The 27,179-nt window shown below is 32.5% G+C and overlaps 1 protein-coding gene across 3 annotated transcripts in view; it reads right to left on the reverse strand.

Moving 5' to 3' along the window:
* Positions 1–456: 456 nt before the first annotated feature.
* CNOT2 (CCR4-NOT transcription complex subunit 2) overlaps positions 457–27,179 on the reverse strand; it is a 126,101-nt gene continuing 99,378 nt past the window's right edge. For all 3 annotated transcript variants that reach the window (XM_068969828.1, XM_068969830.1, XM_068969831.1), the window contains exons 5-16: positions 21,746–21,893; positions 20,814–20,996; positions 18,495–18,574; positions 15,781–15,906; positions 13,888–14,012; positions 12,785–12,905; positions 12,535–12,691; positions 11,335–11,396; positions 11,196–11,245; positions 9,305–9,405; positions 7,433–7,577; positions 457–1,547 (exon numbers count right to left, since the gene is read on the reverse strand). In XM_068969828.1, the coding sequence (XP_068825929.1) occupies positions 1,461–1,547; positions 7,433–7,577; positions 9,305–9,405; positions 11,196–11,245; positions 11,335–11,396; positions 12,535–12,691; positions 12,785–12,905; positions 13,888–14,012; positions 15,781–15,906; positions 18,495–18,574; positions 20,814–20,996; positions 21,746–21,893 (1,385 nt within the window). In that variant the 3' untranslated portion in view covers positions 457–1,460. The remainder of the gene's footprint in view (positions 1,548–7,432; positions 7,578–9,304; positions 9,406–11,195; positions 11,246–11,334; positions 11,397–12,534; positions 12,692–12,784; positions 12,906–13,887; positions 14,013–15,780; positions 15,907–18,494; positions 18,575–20,813; positions 20,997–21,745; positions 21,894–27,179) is intronic.

A 27,179-nucleotide genomic window follows, 5' to 3' on the forward strand; every position in this document is an offset into this window, starting at 1 on the left:
AGGGAAAGATGATTCCACTCCTTTTTGGCTTAATTTGTACATTATTTCTTTAAGATATATCTCAAAGGTCTATTAAATTTCTTATACACTTCTCACAAAAGCAAAGTGTTTTGATTGAGTGTCTGGAGTGTTCAGTTTTATTTCTAATGTTGTTATTATTCACTTAAAAAATAGTTTTCTTTGTTTAGATTTGGTTAACACTAAGAATGTCTACATTTTTAACCTGCAAATGAAATGGTATATGGTTCCATTAAATGAGCTGTCAAAACCAAAAACAAAAAGACTGCATTTTAAATTGTTCAGAGATACCATTCAGTTGTAAAAGTTTTTCTTCTCTGTTTTTTCATGTTGAAGAAATAAGTTCACAATTTCAAATCAAAGTCAACACTGCAGTGAGGAGAGCTTTTCTACTTTATTACAAAGAGAAGAAGCCTTTATGTGGTCAGAAAATACAAGATTGATCTTTTTTTTTCTCTTCCTATGAAACGCTGCTGTTCAAACAGCCAGAGTGAATTGTCTCAGTTCACTTCTTTAAGTCCCATCACATTCACTTGGGTATGGATGTCCTTGGCTGCTGAAAATCTGGCCCTTTAGTGCACAGGGCGACAAAGTCCCCTGACCAGCAGTTCCAGAATGTCCCATTTTCATATATTGCATCCATGCACACCTCCTAAAAATGAGGTACAGCAGGGCAAACATTTTCCAAAATAGATGTCATATATATAATATATACACATTCGTACATACATACCTTTATTCATGTGATGTCCAAAAATTTAAAAAAAATGTACACATTTATTACAAAATCGTAACAAAGACTGGACAGTGTTTTGCTCATTCTGGAAAGATGAAGCTCAGTAATAACACAACCCTGGAAACCATCCAGAGATTGTGGCAATATCTTTCTTCTAAACAGTCAGATATTCTTGCGTTAAGCTTGGCGAAACTGCCTTTCAAAAACAGAAGGGGAAGTAAAATGAAGGAAGCAGACCTTGCTCATCTTTCCAAATGAAATACGAGAAGGATCTTCACATAAAAATGCACAAACATTTGTTATTTTATTACCAATAGTGCTACAATGAACAATGCAAATTTTGTGGTCTAATTCTGTTGAGTCTTTTGTGGGTTTTCTTTTTTTACATTTTAGAAACTAAATGGTAAACTTCTGTCAGTGTACTTGCTTGTCTTTACAGACCCAAGTCTGTCTGCTGGCAAAAAAAAAAAGAAAATAAATGAAAAAAAATTCAGACCCTGCTCAAACTAGAGAAAAACAAATTGCAAATTTAGTTGTTGGGCAGCACATAATTAGTAAGGCAGGACCTCAAATGGTGACCCTTTGCGTAAGCCAATTGCCAGATCCTCAAGGAATTAAAACCAGGGTGCCTGAGCCACATCAGTTCTGCAGTTATGTTGAGTATTGTGCTGAGACAGCCATACCCCAAGAAAAGGGAAGTCTTTTTTTAGAAGGCTTGCTGAGCAGGGTTGTAGTTGAAGGTGGATGGCAGGTGAGGCCGTTCTTCTAATTTGTCATATTCCAGATGGAACTCCTATAAAACCAAATTTAAAAATTTAGATGATTTCCTCTCTCTCTGTTCTCAGATTTTTGTCAAAATATATTTTATTTACTATATGAACAAATTAAATACCTACAAGATATGTGAATGAAGAGATATACCAACTCTTTTTTTCCCAAGTAAAATATAGCTGGAAGAAAAATAATGTGCTGTAGTTTCTATCTGATAAATACAAAAGTGTAGACTTTCTGCATAAAAGTCAGAGACTAGTCACGAGCATCTATTTTATGACACAGAAATTTTACGCATTTTTTTGCTCAAAAATAAAAGTTTGAAGGAAACAATTACTGTATTGCTAATAAAAAGTATTAAAAATTATAATTTAAAGTAAAGCTACCTTCAATGAAGTATAAAAGTTAAACATCTTTTTTTTTTTCATGAAAAAAGTTTAGAAATAAAGGATTTCTCAATTTGTCTTATCACATGTTTTTTAAAAAACAAACATTAAAGTTATTTTAAGGTCATTATCTGAGGAAAACTCACACCTCTCCAGACTTCTCATTTCACAATCCTCAAATCCTGAAAAGATGTAACTGCCACCCCAAAACTGACAGTGCTTTTGCTACAGGCACATCTGAAGATGAACTATATATAGCTCATTTTAATTAAACTTTCAAAATACTACATAAGCTTTAAAATTTAAGAATGATAAAGCAAATTCTTCATACTTCACCAAGATCAAGAAGAGTGATGAAGACTATAACTTTGTATATTAAAAAAAAGAAACACACCTTTTTAAACCAAAAGGCCAGAGGTTCTAAAATTATTAATTCTACAACCTGAATTCAGGTAGCACAAACCACCTCAGTTAATCCCATTTAAAACATTATGAACCATTATATGTACTACACACTAAAGAAAGCCAAGTAATGTCAGTACCATGGCTTAATATATTTTATCTGTTTTATTTCAAATTAATTCATGATAGATATTTTCATTATTAAATTAAGTGAAAATTTCATTATTACAATGAAAACCTAGGTCATGAGTTCTAAAACCAAAGATTTAAAATTTTAGGATATTACAATAAGAATCATAGAAATAGCAGGTATCAGAAGCCTAGTATGTGTCAAAACTAGAGACAGAACTAATTTTGTTCTCATCTTCATAACTGAAAAGTAGTCATCATTATTTTCATATTTGCACTGGAGGAAAATGAAGCTCACAAGTAACCTGCCCAAGTCATACAATAACTGGCAGATCAAGGAGTAGGATCTAGACCTGTAGGACACCGAAGCCCATGATTTTCCTAGTGTAACACATTTTTAGCCCCAAATCCAAAACTATTTAATTACACTTCTATCCAGAAATAACGTTGAAAAAATTCAGTCCAGTGACTGTAAGGAAGGCACACTGTGATGACTTTTAAAAAGTTCACTTTAGCGTTAACTAAGACACAGAGCTTATTTGCTTATCAGTAAAACTTCAGCAAACACCAGCCATCATCATCATACTCAACATAGCCTTCCTAAAGCTTTGTGTAGGCACCTCTCCCTCTCTCGATACCCTGTCTAGGTTTTAAAAGGATTTGTTGCCTGGCTAAAGTATCTAAATTAGTGGAGAAAGTATCTTCCTGTTGTATTATTCTTTAGAAATTAAAATTGGCTAACTTTAGTTCCAAAATATGTGTAGTTATTGGGTATAAAGTGTACTTGTAGCTGACAAATCATATACTCCACTATCTGAGATATAGAAATTAAAATTTTGTTCCATTGTCCTGTCCTCATCATTGTACACTGGTGAATTACACTGTATTATCAGAATTTAAACTAGAGTAACTTCATCATATTAGAAGATCAGTCTAAACCTAGGGAGTAAATATGATAATTAAAATCTCAAAGACTTTATATATCAGAGATTCAGAAATTAAAGAGATCAAATTTGGTCTCATTTTTAAAAACTTTTTGTCTTCTATGTCTTTTTATTTTTCTTAAAAGACATAAAGACTTACAAGAGTTTTTCTTTGTTCCCTAACTTTACTGATCCTATCTTTTTTACGTGTTTATCTTACATGTACACACGTACCACACACCACACACACACTTTTGTATAATCTGTAGGGGCAAGAAGTGTGTCTGTTTTGTGTATCACTATCTACTGCCCAGAATACTGAGAATACTACTGAGTTGCCAGGCTCCCAGCAGGGGTATAATGAATGGCTAATGAATAAATGAACGTAAATTTTCATTTGTTTTAAGAACAGAACACTTACAATTTTTAAATATTCAAAGATTAGGTATTCGAAGGTCTATGCATATAACTGCTTTAATAGAAAAAAAGATTTGTAGATGACAGTTAAATGGTTTAAAGATTAGAAAGAGTTCTAGGCACTAAAAATCACATCTATAATAGGTTATGATATGATAAAGGAGCCTAAACATCAAAAATCCTTAGTCTTGGACCCATAAGGTAAACTCAGCCTGAAAGAATTCTGACACTTTAAGTCTTTATAGTTTGAGAAAGCTATTTTCACCTAAAAATTCTCCGTGGGTAAAATTATTTTAAAAATCTTACTCATTGAGACTGTATATAACAAAATTTTAAATTAACAGGATATTTAATAATTCCAACTTAATTACATAGGACAGATCACACAGTGTGTCAACAAAATAGATTATCTAAAAAAGAATAAGCAAATATGGTGTAAAATTTTTTTTGCGTTTTTTTTTTTGGTTACAGTATCAAAATTTTTATGAAAATACATTATTGAGATATAGGAAATTCTTTATATAAATAATGGGGCTGTATCCTAGAACTCACAGAAAATTTTAGGGGAGAAAGTATACTTCTGATTTAAGTAATCTAATCCCTTTACTTTAAGTTATAGCTCTTCAGTTCTCTGAAAATATTAAGTAATTTACAGAAGTGAAATACAAGTATGACTGAAAACATGATTACAGTCTTGATCAGGTCAATACTTTTCAATAATACCATAACATCAAGCTATTAATTTATAATACTAATTCATACAGAAGTCTTCTTATCAGTTGATGCTATTAAATTCATGTTCTTTACCTGTGAATAATAAACCACAACCACTTTACAGATGGGGACTTTGACTTGGGACATGGCACATCAATGGATTTTCTATAGTTTGATGAAGTCTGTTAATAAATATACTATGGGATTCTTAATCCCTAATCCAATTTCTAGAAAAACAGTGAAAACATCCTTAAAAAAAAAAAAAAAAAACCAGAAGCCTTTGTGAAAAGTTTATTCTGTGAATATAACATAAAAGTTTTAAGTCCATGAATTTTTAAAATAGAATCAAAAGAAGAGAGCTGCATATTAATATTTGATAGAAACCAGTATTTCTGCTTATTTTCATCACTATGAAAAATTTTGTTGAAGAATATCAGTGCAAGTGGCCAACAAATTACTTTAAGAAAGATTTCTCAAAAATAGTTTAATAATGATATTTCTCAAATTTTATTTTTCAACTTCATAGCTAAACATTTTAAAGGTAAAAGTTAAGGCAAATGCTCAACTTACACAGGAGAGATCAGACAAAATTGGGTAAAATTATTACTTTACATATACACACACATATGTAATTTCTTTAAAATGACATTTACCTGAGAAATTGCTTTCGTGGGAAATTAGGGGACTTATTAATGTTCAAGTTGTTTCTGAATATTTCTCTTTCTGGAAAACTGATTTTTTTTCCACATAAATTGATTTCCTCACAGATTTCAAATTAAAATTCAACTAAAATTACACATCTACTGATTTAAATATCTATTTCTTTTTGCATATGTTTGGAATAATTTATGATCTTGAGCAAAATGCTTCAAATGAGTAGAACAAACTTTAGTTATTTACTATTAGAATTTTTCCCTTCCAAAGATACTCCTATAAAACCAGGTTCTCTAACTACAGTGTCAAGGACCAGCATTATCATTGGCATCACTTGGGAATTTGTTAGCAAAGCAACTTCTCATGTCCCACCCATACACCTACTTGAACCAGAAACAAAGCAGGTTGGCCCAGCAATCTGCCAGATGATAAAACAAGGCCTCCAGGTAATTCTGAAGCAAGCTAGAACCGCTGACCTAACAACAATCAGAATTTCTCTATCTTGGAATTATGGTAATAATCTATAATAATAACACTGATAAAAACAACAACAACAAACTACCACAACTACTCTCCCATATCAAATACCTGATGTATGCCAAGCAGTGCACTCAGTGTATATGTGTACCCGTGTAATCTCAATTAATCTACATGATAATCAGAGGTAAAAATCATTCTGATTTAAAAGATAAGAGAGGAAGAGAGAGAGAGAGAGAGAGAGAGAGAGAGAGAGAGAGAGAGAGAGAGAAGTCGCTCAGTCATGTCTGAATCTTTGTGACCCCCATGGACTGTAGCCTACCAGGCTCCTCTGTCCATGGGATTTTTCAGGCAAGAATATTGGAGTGGATTGCCATTTCCTTCTCCAGGGGATCTTCCCGACCCAGGCATCAAACCCAGGTCTCTCACATTGCAGGCAGACGCTTTACCGTCTGAGCCACCAGGGAAAGGAAGCAGGTATGGAAAGGAAACTAGCACAAAGTATAAACAGCATAAACAGGAGTTAAATTCAAATCCTGATACAAGAGTTATGGTTTTCTACTTCACTATATTTATTAAAGAACAGGTTAATATACACATTGTCCTATATACTATTTGTAATTAATTATTTGTATTTAACTAAAAGGTTAGGTCATGAATCTACCTTTTAAAGTCAAGAAGTGCATATTAGAATTGTTAAAATAACTCCAGTACAGTGTAGAGTGGTATCTGGACTTGGACTGAGAAGCAATGACATTTACCATTAGAGAAATACCCCAAAATAATAATAATGAGGAAAGGTTTAACCTTTTGTATGTGTTGTTGTCTTTTTTTTTTTTTAGCTCACGTTTTCAATTTTTTTTTTTCATGTTTTATATGAAGTCTTTTAGGGATGTAAAATTTTGTAATAATTATCTGGTAAGCATCTTATACTATCTTTAAAAAATATTTTACTCTTCAGTATAGTAAAGCTGATTAAAAAAAAAACACTAAAAAATTATCCAATGAAAAGAAATAGTTTTTTCTGTTTAAATTTAATAAAACCAACAAAACTAACTCTTTAGTTGCGAATCCTTAGATTTGTCAGTAGAAAGAACTTTCAGAGAAATCCTGAAGTTATGCAATCAGACACTGTGAACTGTATTTTCTACTAGGTAGAGTAGGTACCTACACAAGGAACTAAACACAAATGTGTAACACGCTACAGCACTGATGAAAACTGCGTGCGGGACAGTTAGAAAGGTGAGGGAAAGTGGCAACCAAAACAATTTTCCATCGGCCTCTTCCCCCCAATTATTTCACATACTAGTCAGAGGAACAATCATGATTAATGCATGCAATTTTCTTTCTTTATATTTACCTGCAAATAAAAACTCAACCATATTTCCTGCAACGAGTGCAAGTGTCTAAAAAGTCTACGTCTATTTATACACTGGTTTTAGGGGAAAATCTCTTATTTGCTTAAAGTAATAATAATATAAGAATACATGACCGGGATTGAAAGAGGGTATCTTTATTTTACAACTGAGCAGACACAAAAATATTTCAAATGTCACCAAGGCTTGTGAAAAATTACAAAATTTCTTACCAAGTTCAATCATTTTCCTAAACTATAGGTAAAATGAACTACTTCCAGATACTCCCAGAATTTAAAACAAGCCAAGGAGGTGGAGACAACGGACTCAGCAAATATATGGCACATTATTAGAATGATGTACTGGTACATATAAACAGATAAAAGAGGACACTTCTTATTAAAATCTAGATTTATACATTTACACATTTGCACACGGAAAAAAATATACCTTAGCTACTTTCCTCCAGTTAAGACAGTCAAAGAAGTAATATGTTCCCCTCTCATATGTATTGGTTTTCATTGTTGGCTCCATGCCTGGTGCCCTGGTAATCCATACTCGTTCTTCTTTGTGGTATCTCCAATCACGGTTAAAACTTCAATTTTTAAGAGAAAAAGACAATTAATTTTTTCCTGTAGCTCACATCAAACATTTTCTACATCTTGTAAAACACTTTTCAGAAAATAATCAACACAACAACTACATGAATATTGATGCTTTTTTACCCTGATTTTTATTGTTATTAAATACAAACCTAGTAAAATAAATATAGGAAAAGACTTTTTAAAATTTCTCCTAAAACCACACTCTTTAATTAACACATACATCTTTATTTAACTGGAAAAATTTTTATGCAAACAAAATGAGATCTTAAAAGCTCTACGAGCAATGTGATAAAAACTTTGGCAGACCAAATAAAGATCCAGTATTCCAAAAACTTCATTCCTTTTTCATTCTTAATATTCAACAGAAATTGAGATATCTATGAAAACAAACAAAAATCTCAACTATTTGTGTTATTTTGTAAGAAACTAAATGCAAAGCCTATTTAAATTAACTAAATTCACATAAAATTTCTAACTAATTTCAAATTTAAAAATATTTAGAAAATTCTTAATGAGTGTACTACTTTCTTTTTTTATTCAGATCTCATTGATCCTAAATTCTCAATAGCCCAAAGGATATCCATTAATATTCACATAATAATCAATGATAGTTTACACCACCTGTAAACCAGGGAAGTAACATCCAAAGGAGGTAAATGTACCACAGAAAATGTCTCTGGTAGAACAAACCTCCATGCAAACAAATTCCTTCCTATCAATACAATGAGGAGTTATTTTAGACATATATTTTATATATGTTTATATATTTTTAGACATAAATAAGATATGAGACAGAACTGCCAGTGATGGATGAATGAATGACTGATGAATTTACTTATGTATGGATGAAATCAAAAGGAAGAAGTAACAAACACTATCTTAAAAAAATGAGGGGAAACATGGAAAAAGCCAAATTCTCAACTGAGAAATTTAAAACAATTTATTACCAACACAGTGCATTTTACATTTTAAAAGTATCTGATCCAATGCCATTTATAGAAATGTTAATAATGTTAAATAATATGTTAAATAAAATGTTAATAATATAAAATACTGAACTCTATAAAAAGGTCTCCCAATCATTACGTTGTAAGTTTTTGGTAACAATTCACTTTAGAGTAAACACAATTAATAGACTGTTTATTGCTAACAAAATGTTACCAACTGGACATATAAAAAAATGACACAAAATTTTTATTCTTAGAGCATAAGGTAAAAACAGAAATGCTCAGAAAAACAATATATTTAATGGACCAATTTCTTAATAGTAGTTTATTTAAGTTGGCCAATATGCTTCTGATAATAACTATGGAGTTCATTTTATCAATACTTCAAAATACACAAGAAATATGCACAGTGCCTTGCCCCTATAATGCTCAATATATATAATAAATGATGAAATTCACTGTCATTAGCATTAAGTGGTTCCACAAGGAGAAAGATGACCCAGTTATGAACCACATCTTATACTTATTTATAAAAATCAGATTTACCAAATGCACGAATCAAGCTGATCCTGACCTTTTACAAATTTAGAGTTATTTAAGTTTGAAAATGCTTTTTATGTATACAGCTAAAAGCAAAACAAATTTCTTGATGAATATTTCCATTCTAAAAACAAAGACAAAAACTACAGCCATTGTCATAAAAAAAAAAACTTTTAGAATAAATAAGATCTACTATAATACAAAAGTTTTTAAAAATACTTTGAACATACAGCTCTACTGCAGCTAAAAGTTGTAATACGTCTCCTCCGTTCATGTAATAGAGATAGAAAAGAAGGTCTTCTCCGTATCGGCCAAGTTTTATTGCAGCCAGCTGGAAAAGATACATTATTCTGAAATGTAAAATGAGTTTGAAAATCCTAACATATAACTGATTCTGCTAAAGTAAAAATGTAAAGATAAAACAGAAACTCCTCTCTGCAGCAGATAACTGCCATTACATGATTACAGACGTAAGTTATATAATTTTAAAGGGGAGTTTCATCATTTGAATAACTAAATTCAATGAACAATTATTTCTGATATATCTATTTTATGTATTAACAGGAGGTAAAAGCTAAATAAAACTTCTGAGCAAGCTCTAATGCTGTCTTACTTGAGGGTCTATTAATAATCAATGTGGCAATAATAGTGGAACACTGTGTTCAGAAATAAAGGACTTACATTCAAGTCCTAGTTTCATTACTTACTAATATGACCATATCCAAGTTTTGTAATGTCTCTGACCTTTCAATTATAAAACGTGGTCAATGATACCAACAAGAATTACTAAAAATATAACTGAAATTAAGTGATAATGTGAATGCACTTTGTAGAGTGCCTGATACATACAAGCCTTAAATATTAACTGAATTTACAACTGAGAGTGATTCACAAAATGGATATGTACTTTTAGCAAAACACAGATAAGTATAAAAATCATAACTGGATACGTTCTTTATTTTGTTTAAATGGATGACTAAAAGAAGGCTACTCTATGTGTCACTCCACAGAGAAGAAACAACTGCCTAATAAACTATCAAACACAAGTTCAATAGTCTCAAATTTTCACATTAAAAATAAATATTTTTTATCTCTTTGTCTACACTTGTATTTAAATGTTTATTTAGTTATTGTTACACATTCCTTGAATGCCATTTTTCTCTCCTTTCATATTATCCCCATTCAAGCAACAGTCTTCAATGTGACAAATTATCCTAAGGCATTATTTCTTAAATTGTTATAAGAAAAGGTTCTCGAACGCTCAGGTAATTGGAGCAATAAATGAGTGCTACTGTCAAAGTGGCAGCAAATCACATAATCCATAAACAGAAAAAACTAGCTCTATCTCAAACTTCTTGTCTTCCATCCAGTTAAGTATTAAAAGACATATTGATAAATACATGTTTCTCTTTACTTGCCTATCCACAACGTCAACATCCATTTGACTACACAAACTGCGTGGTACAGATGCAGGACCCCAATTATACATATTTATATTACACATACTTACACACATAACACAAATAATATAATTTTTAACAAACTTTCACACGACCAAAATCTAGTCCCCTAAAGCAGAAGTGTTTTCTTTCTTAGAATAGCAATAAAAAAATTAAAGCTGTAAACTCTTAATAGTTATCTATAACTAGAAATTTAGGTAATTAAAAATAGAAAATGAGCCAAAAAGTCAAAGATAATAGCTTTAAAATGTATTTTTTTCATTAAAAACATTGTACCTATAGTATTCATAAAGAAAAATCTTTCTTATTGATACATATATAAAATGAAAATATCAGGATGAAATTTTCAAATTTTCCATGTTACTTTGTTCCCATCAACTGTGGTTATGGTTACACTCTGTTATTAACAACTATAAAAAAGATTTTACTGGTCCTAACATTGTTTTTAAAATATTTCAAAAATATAACCCAGACCTCATCAAAACACAAGATTATAAACAAAAACAGAAATTAAATTGTTACATATAACAAAATGGATACAAAAACATACCCCTGAGACCACTGCTAATTATTTAAAAAAACTATGCTGTCAGAATTGAAAAACAGCACCTAAAAACAGATAAATTCATGCTGACTGAGTAGAATAATAAACTACACTCACCTTATCCCTAATGTGAATGTTCGTTAAGTACTCAGATGGAACATGGAAGTCTGGATAATAAAATGAAAAAAGCCTTATTAACTGATTCTCAGTTACAAATACATTTTTTAAAAGTCTAAACAAAATTAGATTATCCTACCTATGTCTTGAGGTCGACAAGGTGAAGATGCCCAGGGTGATGCAAATTTGGGGTAGAGATTTCTGAATAAGGGGAAAAAAAATCATTCTGAAGTCCAAAGTAGAAAAAGAGATTTCTAATTTTATTTTAGGAAATCAGGAAAAACAATGACTTAATACATTAAGACGTGCAACCTCAAACTTTCAATTTCTTTCCTTGGTTTGACTACGACTTACACAGCAGGAAACTGAAACAAGGTTGAAGAATATACTTCCATGTGTGCACATTTGTATATGTTACTACTTCTACTCAGAATGCTTTAAACTCATTAATACTATGTCTTCAAGTAAAATTACTTTCCCATTTTTATAGCCAGAAAAAAAGTAATTATGACAAACCAAAGTTCAAATTCAGCAAACATTTACAACGTATCTATTATTATATACCTGGCACTAGATGCTTATACATTAGCGAGCATAACAAAGATCATCAATAACATAAAACTTACTTTCTGTTTGAGGATGGTGGATTGGGAGGGAGACAGAAAAAACAACTGAGAAATGAAAAACATCAAGTGGCATGGCAGCACAGACAATCTTACAGACAAACTGAGGTTACCAAAAATGACAAAGTCAAAGGGATGACTAGAAGTAAGCAGCTGAGGTGTCATGAAGGGTAAAATTTCTGGAGGAGAGAAATTTAAAAAGCTGGGATTTCAGGGTTTAGGAAAGACTGCTGCTGCTGTTGCTAAGTTGCTTCAGTTGTATCCGACTCTGTGCGACCCCACAGACGGCAGCCCACCAGGCTCCCCCGTCCCTGGGATTCTCCAGGCAAGAACACTGGAGTGGGTTGCCATTTCCTTCTCCAATGCATGAAAGTGAATGAAAAGTGAAAGTGAAGTTGCTCAGTCGTGTCCGACTCTTAGTGACCCCATGGACTGCAGCCTACCAGGCTCCTCTGTCCATGGGATTTTCCAGGCAAGAGTACTGGAGTGGGGTGCCATTGCCTTCTACTATATATGTGTATATAGAAACTGCCAAATTATAAGAGGAATATTACTATAAACTGAGAGTGATCCAGCAACTAAGCTAAGAGGGGATGACCCAGAGTCAGCAGATACTAGCAACTATGAGTGGTAGAAGATGATACAATTTGAACACATACATTAAAAACTGTAAGGAGGTATTATACACAAATATAGAAGAAAGGAAAAAATCTTACTCGGGAGAGTTCAGATTGAGGCCTAATGTTGTTAAGTCACTTCCTAATGCAAGATGTACCATTCCTGGGTCTGTCTCTGCTGCCCTGATAAATGTTAACAGGCCAATCATTCCAAATTGGTCCGTCACCATCCCTTGGGGAATGTTAGTAACCCGACCTGGATAAGAAAAACATAGTCGTTTCTATCTTTTAGGAAAAAGGAAATAAATAAATAAATTTTATATCTTTGATATACTCTATAGAGTCTCACCATCAGGTAACACCTGGATCCCTTTTTTCTGCTGGTTATTATTTTGTGTCGTTGAACTTTTATCTCCAGGGAATTTGGGTCCATCTGTATTTGAAGTTGTCTTGCCAGATGTATTCAAATTCTAACATGAAAAAAAAAATTTAAATGTGATGTTAAAATCTGTTAAGTGTAAAAATTTCAAGTTCATATAGTAATACTTTTTTACTCATTTTTATTATATTTAAGTTGACAGTAAATTACTGCCTATTTTTCAAGTTCTACATGAAATTTTTTGTCTCCACAATTGTTCCATGGTATACAAATAAACCCTGTATTATACACCTTTGAGTATTTAAAGGACAAGAAATATATGGAAAATATTCTTATTTATCTCAGATCTTCAGTCACAGACCAAAAAATCCATCTCTCTATCCTAGAACTGTTTGTTACAGGATACACTTGAAGTTATATTTCTCAACACCCTTATTTAGAAGACAAACTAAACACAGTATATTACCTAAAATAGCACCAAAAAACCTCCAAGGTAAATCAGAAAATATGAATCTTTAAAATTCATATCTATTTTAATTCTTACCCAATAATCTTCTCTATCAATTATTTTAACAATATACACCTTCCATCACACACACACACAAAAAGCACTATTTTCATTGAAATGTGGAAGAAATAAACACAATCGTTAAGTCAGAAACAGGAAGCTGAGTTGGTTGAATCAACACAGGAATAAAAATGTGTATAAAGATTCTTCAAGGAGAAAACTTACTCAAGAAAAACACAGCTCCTTAGAAGGCTATAATATCAAACTTCATGGGATCCAGCTGACAGGGACTATAATAAAAGTCTACATTAACTCTGAGAAGTTCAACAGAAATTTGCAAACCTATATGAAATAGGAGAAAAATAGGCTATCTTCTAAGTTACAAAGGTTTTCCACAGTTTTCAGAAGTTATATTACTACAGATATTCAAATTAAATAACTTTCTAATAGTATTTAATATGTCCTTAATATAGACTATAAAACTATTAATATAAGAGAAATCTGAAGGGAAAAAACTATGTAACTCACATAGGTTAATTCTCAGATTACTACTACTATTACTTACAGATTTACTGTCATCGTTACTTGATGTTGGATCTTTATAACTGGAACCAGGTAATGCTGGAAAATCTTCATTGTGTATTGAGAAGTCCTGGGATTGCTCATTTGCTGGTTTTGTTACCATTCCAACTATATAATGAAAATAATCCAGAGAACTGCAATTGATATTTATGAAATTTTGCTACAAATTATAAAAAGTTAACTTTCCTCATGATAATATACCAAAAGGAATTGTTTTTTATTATGCTATGAAAACACACTTCAAAAAATTAGTATTCTGGATAACAATGAATAAATTCTTATATAATTGATTAATAACTAAAATATACAAAATAATACAAGGGAAATAAGTGGTAATCCCATAATTCTAATCTAATGTCACACACAGATGCTGAAAAAACATAATCTGATACTGGTAACAATTATTTAAACTTTTTGTTTAAAGCTTGCTTTAAATATTTGACTAGTTACTATAAATATCAGTTAATTGTCAAATAGCAAATGAACAGAATAAATTTTAAAGAAAATGTCAGTATTCTACTTGAAAGTGACTTACAGAGTGAGCAAATTGCAATCAATTATAAAACAACTCCATATTATTTCAGATTTTCTTGGACTCCATGTAATAGATGTAAAACATGCAAGAACTGGGAAGTAATCCTCCCACTATACTTGGCATTAGTCAGGCCCTTATTGGAGAACAATATCCAGTTTGGGGCTCCACAATTCAAGAACGATATGGAGAAACTAGAGATGGTCCAAGGAGAGCAACGGGAATGATTAAAGGGATGAAAAAATGGACCTATGAGGAAAGGTTAAAAACATTAGAGTCTGAACTGAGAATCAAGTAGCTAGGTACTCAACTTCCAGGGCAGATCATTTTTGCTTTTTTGGTGCGGAGGAAGGCTAATTAGGAAACATTTGAAAGTGAATAATAAAGTTTTCCCTTCTTTACATATTATTATTTGTATTCATATTCTGAAAGTAACATAAACCCACACTGGTTGAAAATGGGAAAAACAGGTATCTTAGAACTGATGAAATGATCCCTTTAAGTTTTTACTATTAGTCTTTATCACATTCTACCAAAAGGAAACAATTATGTGCAAAGGATACAAAAAAATATTGCTATTACATAATTCCCATGTCTAGCCAAATCTCTCATTTATTAAAGACAGTGAAAAAGGGTATGAGTGGTGACCAAGAGTCTACATAAACTATATATACATGACCCATAAGCAGTTCTCAACAGGAGGCGATTTTTTGTTCCCATGAGACATGTGTCAACATCTGCGGTTGTCACAATGGCCGGGGGCGGGGGGGAAGGGGGCGGGGAGGGGGGCGTGCACAAAGGGTGGGAGTAGGGGTGGGGGTGCTACTGGGCATTGAGTAGGCAAAGGGCAGGAATGCTGATAAACATTCTGCAATGCACAGGACAGTCTCTCATTTACAAGAAACTATCTGTTCATATGTCAGTAGTGTAGAGGTTGAGAAACTGGCTTAGAAAAAATCATCAGTGTATGGTTAGTTATTATTAATTACTAGGAATGTGAGAATGTATTCTTTAAAAAAAAAAGTGTGATGAACTGAACAAAGGCAAACCATAGATTATTAAGGTGTACTAAGGCAGAAATGCCAGAAGAAAATAACTTCTGAATACCAATGAAGACTTCCTTTTGGGGTTTCTATACAAATTAACTTTTCCCATTTAACTCTGCTATCATGGTATTCTGGGAAGAAAAAGAACTTTACATTTATCGACTCTGACAAAACTACATTACTCTGATTAGAAAATACATAAATACATGTGTGTACACACACATGCATGCAAATATACACGTGCGTGTGTGTAACAGAAAATTTTCACTAGCCATCCATAAAAAGCTTAATTAATTACCATAAGGAGCTCTTCCAGCCAAGGGGTTTATTAATGGAGTTGGGTTACCACTTCCTTCCCTTCTGTTTCGGTCTGCTAATGCTGGAAAATCTGAAAGGTCCAATCCTGTCACATTTTCACTTCCATCTAAATAAGAAGAAACAAACTAGTTACTGCTCTACAAACATTTTAAAGAGATTATTACTAACTATAATAAAATTTGAAATGGCAGTGTCTTCTTCCTAAACAACGTACAGCACTGTACTTGGTATATGTAAATGTACAATAAATATTTGTGGATTGACTTCATGTGAAAGAATTTATGAACAACTCAGCAAAGCAGTATGTACCTACTACACAGTAACAATCCCAAATCCTAGAGACTTAAGACAGATAATAAGGAGTAAGGTGGTACATTATTTCCCCTGTGAAAGATGGTACTCAAGTTTTAAGTTGCTGATTAGTAAGAGGGGAGACTGTTGTGATAAAATTGTTCTTTTCACTATATTCAAAAACAGAGGTTGTATCTGGAATGCTTGGGGCTTCATTTATAACACTGGTGTGATAACGACAGTGCCTCCTGCAAATGGTCTGAATCATATTTGAGGCACAAGCAATGGGAACAGAATCCCTAAGGATATTTTTGGTCTATTTGGCCTATTCCATATACAAATGTGTATACATGCAAGTATGTGAGTGTGTGTGTTTTGCAGTTGAGAGTATAAGTAGGGTGGAGAACACAGGATATATGTAGAGCTCCCATGTCTGGTGAGTGAATTATATGAGAATATGACACAAAGCCCAGAAGTTTATATTACCTATTACACAGTAGGCGCTCAATAAATTGAATAAATAAAATATCTGTTCATTTTGAATTTTAAAACATCAGTTTCTTTCCTTTTAAAAACTAAAATTTAATCCAACATTTCTACTTTGCCTATTTTAATCATTACTTTGATCTCTTCTCAATGTATTAATTATTCTAATATTCTAACCATCTTATATTCTTAATTTTTGAAGAATTTATTTTCTATCTTACTGTTAGTATGCACTATAGTTTTTCTTTGATTTGTCTCATCTAGTGTGTTTAACCATTTTCAATTTATCTGCCCCCTCTTTCAGTTTACTTTAATTTTTCTCTAATTTTCATAACTAGAAGGATCTCAGAAAGAAACAGCTCAAGAGTACTCTGTTCATAGAAAACAGTTACATTCCAAGTCAGGTGACAATTTAAAATTATGAAGGGTAAAAGATAAAATAATTAAAACCCGTTGCTTTTAAAAAAACTGCAGCTTATGAATTTTGAATTCTAAACAGGCATTATATAAAAAGGCAACAAGACATATCAATAGCTTATACAGTACTTTAAAAAGTAATCTCTCTTGAATTACTTGGTTATGAATTCTAACTATAAACTTACAGTAAGCATTAACTTTTAATACACTTCTTCAGGTCCTCTAAGATGGAGTTTAAAATTGGCATATATTATTTAAAAATAACTAAAAATAGTATTAACTCACAAATTTTTATTTTTAGGGTTTAAGACTTGGAAACAACTTTTCTAGTGTAAAATATACTTAGTTAAAAATGACTTCAAAAAGTAATTGTAAAATTTATGGAAGTGTATAAACCATATTTCAGAAAATAAGATGGCACTGTGAGACACACTGTCACTTTATGGTTCATTTATGAGGGAAAAAAACCTCTCTAATTAAATTATGATCTGCATCCTAATTTCAGGGATATTTAAATATGAAAAAAACGTGCTTTTGAGAAACAATGGAATATGGTACTTCATATCAGAACAAAAAACTTTTTTAAATGCAAAAAACTGAAATTCTGAAGTGTTACTTGGTCAATCCAGGCTGCTACTAAACATACAATAATGTTGAAAAATTAAAAGCCAATAGCCAGAACTATCATTTCAATTGCTAATCTCATGCTTCCACATACACCCCGTTTCACTGATCATTCTTTCACCTTCCACTGTCTTTACTGTATTTCTCTCTCAACAATCATACTCGTTTCTGCTCCTATGACTATAACAACATCCTTCATTTGCTTTCTCAGGAAAGGGTCTGGAGGCAAGTGTGGAAGAAGATAAAACCTGAAGCAGAATAGTAACAAAGCCTCCTGTTCTCTTCTGTCTAAAGCCAGCTGATAAAAGAAACCAATAGACTGCAAAAATTTGTTACTGTCAAAATCAGAATTGGCTTTCTATGTACATAAATTTTGAATTTTACACATAAAACCAGATTAAAAATTTATGAGTTAAATGCAAAAATTAGTATTATTAAAATTATTAAGAAAAAAGTGTAAGTGCTCCATATAGTTTTAAAGGTTTCTTCAATCTGGGTCTCTATAGCCAGAATGCCACAATGCTCAACCTAGTTTAGACTACAGTGAAAGGACTGAGGATAAGAAAAGCTCTTGAAGCAAAAAGATTCTGAGGCACAAATATAGACTAAGTTAACGTTCATGCTTTCTCCAGGTGTTAAGGAAACAAATCTGAGGTTATAAAACTGCTATACCATGCCAAGTGAAAAAATATATTTAACCATCTTTTAACTACTGACTGAATTAAATCCTATTTCCTGTCAAATTCTCCCCTAAATTAAGTTCTATCATTTAAACACAAAAATTCCTTTAATTATTTTAAGACTAGTACGTTGAACTGCTTTATATTTCAAGATCTATCATATTTTTATAGGGTACTAGCTCCAGAATAAGCTTACCTGTTCCATTAAAAATGTTACTTGATAAGGAGTTATTCATTCCAAATGCCTGATTCCTGTTCATTCCAAATCCAGACATACTGGGTACATAGAAAATAATTTTAGATATACAGTAAGAACACTAACTTTCAGATGAAGAAAAACAAGTGTTTACTTTTGATCTCCTCATATAAAACAACATGTCTAAAAACAAACACTAATTTTATTTCTGAGTTGAATATTTTTATTTAAAGGTTCCCTAAAATCCTTCCATGAACAACTGAGAACCAAAACGATCAGTTAAAAAACAAAAAGCAAAGAATTTATATAAAGCTTGAGGAAAACAGATTAAGGGTGTCATTCTGTTTACTTGGCGAGTCAACTTACTGAATATACTGGAAGAAGTAACTAAACTCAAAAACAGGTGATTTAGTTTAAAACTATTCTTGAATATTTGTTTTTCTTTCACTACTGGTAAAATGTGCTATTATTACTTTTCATAAAAGATTTTCATTCATATAGACTGCCTTTTCCCAACTAGAATGGATAGAGTTCATGTCAGACACACCTTTGCATCTCTTTGCCCTTAGCATTCAGGAGGATACAAAAGGTACTCAATAAATGTTTAGTTGACCTGAATTAAGTGATGCTTTTCTTTAACTGAATTCAGTGTTCTAAAACACATCATTCTTATCAAGTCTATCTTTTAGTTATTTTTTAAAAAAATCTCTCCATAGTACCCTTAATTCTAAATTAAGGTACTTGGTAATAAATAGTTATCAAAGCCTCCCTTTTCTACACAAGCCTAAAGATGGGAAAACAAACAAACAAAAAATAAGGCTGAATTTAAAGTGAGGTCAGAGTAATTAAACACATCAAAAAGAACTGTTAATGCAAGTTCTACAATGAAAGAATGCATTTTTAACATCAAATAGTCTGATAAAAAGACAGTTGTATTAGTGTTATGAGTAAGGTTAAACTGAAGATGACAGGGTTTTTTTTTTGCCTAGATTTGGAAAACTAACTATAGCCAAAGCTAAACAATATTTTCATAAAATAATGCAGCTGGTGAAACAATACTCTAGGGAAGAGCAGAAAAGTCAACAGAAACTTTTGTTTAATACCATGTTAGGACTGCTGATGATAGAGGTACCCTCAAACATTGAATAAGCAGTAAGAGATGAAAACATTCCATAATAATACATCTTATTTATAGTACTAAGCAGGGCTTTAGAGACCCACACTTCATTGACAATATATAAGAAAATTTACAAGCAAAGTATTTACAACTAGAATGTGAAAAACATGGGAAAGCAAAATTTTAAATATACATTCAATAACATACTACAAGAATGCAGAAAGATGTGTTAAAGCCCAAGAAGTATTACATGATTAGGAAACTGTCAAGGAGATGAGTCTTGAGAACCCTTTACAGAAATAACTTTGGTAAAAATTAAAAGAGCAGCCAAAATTATAAAAGAAATGCTCATATAAGTCTTAAAGTAAGAACTGGAGGTTATGGGATGAACATTAAATTGGAAATGTGCTTAATAACCTATTTTTATTCAGAATTTACAAGTACTAAATAAGAGAAAGTGAATTAAATGAGTATCATGGTAGTACCTACATCCTTTACCCACTACGCTGCCCATTAAAAAAAGATCAAACTAAAATATCACTTTCACAGTAAAGAAAGCCCTGTATTACAGACATAATGCTCATAGAAATAATCTGAACAGCTTTAAAATCCTAACAAAATATGTAACTTTTTAATATTGCTAACTTTTATTTGCATAGCAGCATAACAGTGCAGAAAAAGGAGTGAAAAGCACAAATTCTTCCTTTTGTTTTAAATCCCAGGACATGACACTATTTCAAATACTACAGATATAGTCTTCAAAAGGTCTTTGGTCAGTAAGTCTCCAAAGAACAAAACAGAAATTTGGCTGAAAAGGAACTTAACCAAAGGATAAATGAAGCAAGGCAATAATAATATTTCCAGTGCTATTCATAAATATGGAGCTCTTACCACACAGGTGACCAGCCTCATTTAATAGAGAAAGGACATTTCAACAAAAATTTTGCTGGTTGGCAACCTAACAACAATCCTTTTCTAACAACAGCAACAAAAAGCAAACTGATTCTCAAAAGAGTTATGTCTTTAAGTTTGGGAGTTTAAATTGCTATGTGTAACAAAAAGAGAAGCTTTGGTCAAAATATATGATGAAACACACTTATGAAACAGAAGCCAAGACTCAAGAACAGAACGTTGAATATGAAAAGGCAAATTTGAAAATACCCAGAAAGAACAATTATACACAGTATCAATAAATATCTTACCTGTTCACAGTAAAAGGTTGTCGAGAAGGCTGCTGCTTTGGCATACATATTATGCTCGGCGAGCTTCTGTTGGGGCTACCTAACCCTGAACTGCTCATGCTATTTGTCCTGCTAGGAATTCCAATGCCCTGACCAACCTGGGAGTGGTTCATCATATTCCTAGGATTCATAGGCAAAATACCCCTGAAAAAGAAGTCCAGTATACTAAATAAGCTCTCTATAATCACTCATTAAAATTCTCTGTAAATAATCAATTGACCTAACCCTAGAATTTCAGATATACGTTCAAATTGCATTGTAAATTTTTATTCATTTAATTCTTTTGTCTGGTCATTTGAAAAGAAAAAAAAAGCTTTCTGAAAAGTCAAAGTAAACAAACCAGCAAGAAAGGGCAAATTATAGAAGAATATACAGTGATAGCAAAGATGAGAGAACTATTGATGTGACTATCACATAAAATACAAACATATTTCACATATATATTTTGAATTTCATTCCAAATGTATGTCATTCTATCTTAATACTAATATGCATCATTTTTGTGATCTGCTTCATTTTATTCTCACTATAACAATGGATGTGTGGTGAGGGAGCAATAAACAAAATCATCTGAGGAGTGATTTGAAATTGCACATTCTCCTTTGAGGAAGAGAGTTTGCTTTTTTGGAAAAAAAGCTCCCCAGGTGGTGATTGATCCTTGATACCTATCCCAGCTGATAACCAGTATGTTAGTTGCAAGATAAAAGCATCTCACACTATACTTATAAATTTGCAATGAAATTAAATGAGCATAGGGTATCAACTTTCTTTTCCTCAGTGAAAGGCACTGAACCAGAAAATCAAATAAATAGTTACTTTATTAAAAAATTAAAAAGCTTGCTTACTCTACAAAGATACATTTGAGAAATATTCTGGTCCATCAATATAAATACCTGCTTGGAGATGGAGGCGTGTGAAGTGACATTGTTGGTACCCCTGTTGTTGGCGTGACGTGGCTCGGTAACTGAGTGCCTTGTGATAAGCTGCGATTTAACTGAGGGGTATTGTTGCTCATCCCCCTCATTGGAAGGCCTAGTGCACCTATTAAAAAAATTCAGAAGAAGGAAACTCATTGCCATCAGGAATGAAATTGCTATCCATCTTCTGGAGTTGGTAATTTAAAACATTTAAAAATGACCTAACGTAAAATAATATGCAAATTTTAAATGGAAATACTCAATTCACTCCAAATGGACTCTAATCTGATTTTAACAAAAATGTTTGTCTGAAATTTCATATTATGAATTTTCATATTGCTTCCATTTTTAAATTTTTTCTTCTTTGCTTTCCTCTATCTTCTTTTCATGTTTCTGTTTTACAATATACTATGTCTGCCAATAACAAATTAGATGACTTGTTTCAATAAGAAACATTTTGTACAAATATGCCTTTAAGAAATTTGCAATCTTGTGTTTTAAGTTTTAAATTATAACTGAGTTACACAGACATTTAATCCCCACTTTGCTGAAGTAGTTTAGATTTTTATTTGATCCTTTCTAAATGCATTTAAAAAATGGTTAATTTACTACTATTTACACATACATATTTCTCAACATTACAATTTTTATAAACACAATATGTCAGCAACTGTTAAAAACTCAACCTGATATAGCTATGAGATAAGAATGCATAATATTTCAAAAGATTTCAAAGTACAGTGACCTTCTATTTATCTACCATTTATGGGGCCAGATGTGAGGTTAGATGTGTTCAAATATGTGTACTTTAAAAAAACTATTGAGTTTACCACTCAGAAACAAAACATTAAAATAAAAATCAACCAATTGGGATAAATCATTTCCTGCCTGGTGTTAATATAAAATGATATCAATGATTATTTTCTGAATAATTCAGAATAATTATCATAGATATTTAATGTCCTAGATGCTTTCCTCCCCTTTTATCTCTCAAAAGTAATGATGTTCAGCTATCACTTATGTTGTCATCACACCTGCCTATGAATGCCAGTATGCCTCCTTCCCTCTATCCTCATACTTTTAGATGCCTTCTGTTTCTAGTTTGTTGTGGAATGGCGTATCAGTCAACTACACTTATTCTGAACTGGAGATTAAATAAAAATGGCAAGATAGAATGAAAGTTAATGAATAAGAGGATTTTAGCACAAAGCATCAGACTCCCTCCCCCTCTTTCTGGTCTAACTTTGGGTTCAAGAATTTCAAAGACCTGAATATTTTGAAACTATGACTTCCAAAAAATTGGAATATATTGTATATGTTCTGAATATTTTCCTTCAAATATCTTTGCAAATTTATCTTCTAGCGTAACAGTGTACCACTTTGTAATTTGGGATACCAGTGAATCCCGAAGATTTAGCTGGAATCTGTCAGCTTCAGTACTCAGCTTGTAGCTTAATTGCATCTTAGCTGAATGAAGCCAACAAATCCAATTTAATATAACTACTACATTCTATATATACTTATATTCCATGAAGACCTGAGCTTGATTCTGCTATTCTTTAAGTCACATACATAAAGGGAACTGAACTAGATTATATGTTGGTTTAGTCATTATATGCATGTCTAGTCACTACAAGTTTTATGACCTTGAGTATACCACTAGCTACAGCCACTTCTCTGAATTTAGGATAAAATAAGGAGGAACAAGAGATTAAAAACCAGCACACACAAGATTTCTTCAGAAGTCATTAAGTCTTTGCCTTTTCTCAAGCACACTAGCTTTCCTCTAGGCCCTCTAGATGCTTCTCCCATAATGAACCACCAACGTGACACTTTTCACATCACTTGACTTACTAAGCAACCATCTCTTGAGTGCCTAATGTGTCAAGCACTGTGTGAGCTGCTGGGGATATGGCAGTGAACAAGACAGAAAAAGCTCACATCCTTTTCCCTAAATATGCTGTTCTAAAGTCAGCTATAGCTGCAAATTACAGGAATGTGTTTCTCACAGTTACTGACCACCAAGAAAAATACAATTTTAGAACCTGAAGGGACCTTAGAGATCACCTAATCCAATGTTCACATTTTACAGATGAGGAACCTGTGCCTCTGATAAGTTAACTGACTTCTCCAAGGTGACTCAAAGAACCAAGATTAGAATTTAGATTTCTTAGTTCCTGGTGTTCTTAACTGGAACCCTATGGGAAACCAATTAAACAGTAAATAAGCACCCTTGTGAGTACTTACTGACTTGTAACACCCTTTATCTATTCTATTTTTTTCTCTTGCTTTCTTTTTCTGAACACATTTACTTCTCTTCAAACTTTTTCTAAACCAACATATCTTATCTTTCCCCTCCATTTGCTTTCTCATCTTCTCTATTATCTGTCAAGTTTCCTTTTCCTCTAGATTTACTTTCCCTTCCCATTTCATTCTCTCTATATCTTCGTCATTATAAATAAACATACATGTTAAAAAGAATTGCACCCTTTGGCTCTTCAGTAAGCTCTTCTAAAGACTAAAGAGATTTGTTTACTTCAACCCTTCATATACTATGCTGTATTATGAAAATATATAACTTGAGAAATATTGTCAAGACTGCAGATTATCTGACCATTTTCAAAATAACTTCTGGAGAAGGAAACAAGAATGGGTAAGATAATTTATTTAATTAATTTTAGATAGGCACACTTGAATTAACCTATAGTGAGGAAAGCAGAGGATGACAGTATGAAATAAAGAACTCAAAGATTAGCATTTAATTTTATTTTTCCTGTAACATTTTGATTTCATGAAAACAGCTAATAAATTCAAATGGTCTGAGCTGCATTTTATTGAGCCAGGTGGGTAGGGGAAGAAAATCAAAAGAAAAGAGGAATGCATCAATTTCAAACTGGATCAATAACCCCTGAATACTTAATAATGGAGTTACTTTAAATTCAACTGAATTCCTTTAAAACACATAGAATACATACCACTGACTAGAAACAGAGATTTATTTTTAGGAACAAAACACACAGTCATTAAATTTGAGTTGCTTGAGTCAAACTATTAATATTACAACGGGGTAGGGTCAAGGGAAGGGAAATTTTACTTTTACTAGTAAAATTAGAAACATCACAAAAAAATCATCTCTGTCCATGAATCTCCAGGCAAGAATACTGGAGTGGGTAGCCATTCCCTTCTCCAGGGGATCTTCCCCACCAGGGATCGAACCTGGGTCTCCCACACTGCAGGCAGATTCTTTATGAACTAAGCCACCAGGGAAGCCCAAAATATTATACCAGAAGATGTATAAGCTGAAAGGGGAATAAGATATCCAGCTCATAAAAAAAAAAAAAAACTGACATGAAATAACTACAAGTAGAAATGGTTAAATATGTACACATAAGCTTGTGTATTGGAAGAACAGCAGAATTAAATAAAATATATCAAGCACCTAAGAACTACGTGAAGCACTATGCTACTTCATCTCCTTATAAAGTATTATAGAGAAGGTATTTATCCCTTTTTTACAGACAAGAAATAAAAGAATGGACTCCTCCCCCCCAAAAAAATAACCAGTTAAAAAGCAGTTTAAAAGGTTATAGATCTGAAGCAAATTTTTCTTTAATCTGACAGAGATAATAAAGTATAATACTGTATTAGAAGAAATAAATGAACATATTCTAAATAGATTCCTATTATTTGGCAGGGTGCTAAACAAAAAATGAATTCTTTATTGATCATTTTTCAGAAATCCAAGATATCACCTAAGAAATGTTTCCATGAACTACTTCCACTGCACAAACTGGTTAACAGCATATTCCTTAAACAGTTATGGCATGATATGTCATACTTTATTCAATATTTTGCTAAAAATTAATAGCATTAATGACGTAAGTAAAAAGAAAAAAGGTAACAGCAACCAAATTCCTGAATACTCATACGTAGAGTCTCCTGAAATCTTTAAAGAGGGGAGAAAACTTAATTGATTTAAGAGGTCTTCAACTATCCCCTTTCCATTCCCAAAGCAACTGGCTTCCTTAACTCACTGTCCTGCCCACACATAAAGAGCAACCATCTTCTTACCTCCTACCTATCCCCATATACTCTTACCTCCAGCTTGTCCTGCACTAATCTAGTTAATCTTCTCTATATACTATTTCACTATGCCATTTCCTTCATTAAAATCAAAGAATTTTAGAGATAAAAAAGTCTCCAGAGAGTATCCAATTAAATTACAGATGAAGGTCATTCAACTTAATTTATAGGTGAACTAACATTAGGCATTAAGTGACTTGCCCAAGATCACAAACAATGAAGAATAAATACACTGATTCAATTTGTCTCTAATTTCAACCAATCACACTTTCTGCTTCCTATGGTAGGTGCTAACCTTTGCATCATATGGAAAACTTTAACATCTGGGTCCCTGCCCAGAAACCATGACTTAGTCTGGGTCCAGCAATTCACAGGCAGTGGGATTTTTTTTTAACTCTGTGGGTGTTCTTTTTTTGGGGGAAGGGAGCAGTAAGGGTTGAGAAACACTGTTGTATAGTTAAATCCAATTTCAGTTTGTTTACTCTTTAAAGTGCTCTGTCAACACCAAAAAATTCTTCTAGTCTTTATTTTTCCCAGCTTTATTGAGATATAACTGACATAATACTTTTCCAATCAACTTAATATTTTACTCACCCAATACGAACTCCAGTTTCTAGACACCACATACTCAACTTACACTCTTCTTCATAATTTCCCTAGCCTTCTTCCCAAAATATATCCCCATATTTTTACTCATATCCTTCTCCCCACCTAGAATTCTTTCCCTCCTATTGTTTTACAGAGATAAAAGGCTATTTAAATCAAAAAATCAAAACCCAAACTGCTATGATCAAGGTGTTTACATGCAGTACACGTACAGTATACTTGGGTGTATATGGAAGGTGCCTCTAACTCAAGACATGAAAGCAGAATGAATTTGGGATCAGAAAATGTTTGCTAGAGAATATTGTACATGAGCTGAATAAAGAAAGACCCCTAGTCAGGCATTTGGTAGTGGTGCTAGGAGTTGGGTTGGGGTGAGGGGTGATGTAAAAGTGTCATAGCAGTTCAATCTGAGAAAACTGCGAGATGTGTGAAAGTGAGGACAAGAGATATATGCCTGGTGGGAGAGTGGGCTTGCTTCTGAGCACTAAAGATATACGAGAGAAGCATGGGTGAAGTTAACCTGGCTTTAACATAATCAACTATGAGAAGCTGCTATGTTAGAACCCAGCCACAATTCCCAAACAACATTTGTATGGATCTTCACAGCAGGTGGTACTCTATCTGTGGAATAAACTGTGTCAATCTCCTACAGATACCTTACACTCCTCCTCAACCCAAGTTTGCACAACAGATTAGTGGCACATTTCACAAAGTAATGCAG

The sequence above is a fragment of the Capricornis sumatraensis genome, chromosome 4, assembly GCF_032405125.1.
Source record: "Capricornis sumatraensis isolate serow.1 chromosome 4, serow.2, whole genome shotgun sequence".
In the NCBI taxonomy this organism is placed as follows: Eukaryota; Metazoa; Chordata; class Mammalia; order Artiodactyla; family Bovidae; genus Capricornis; species Capricornis sumatraensis.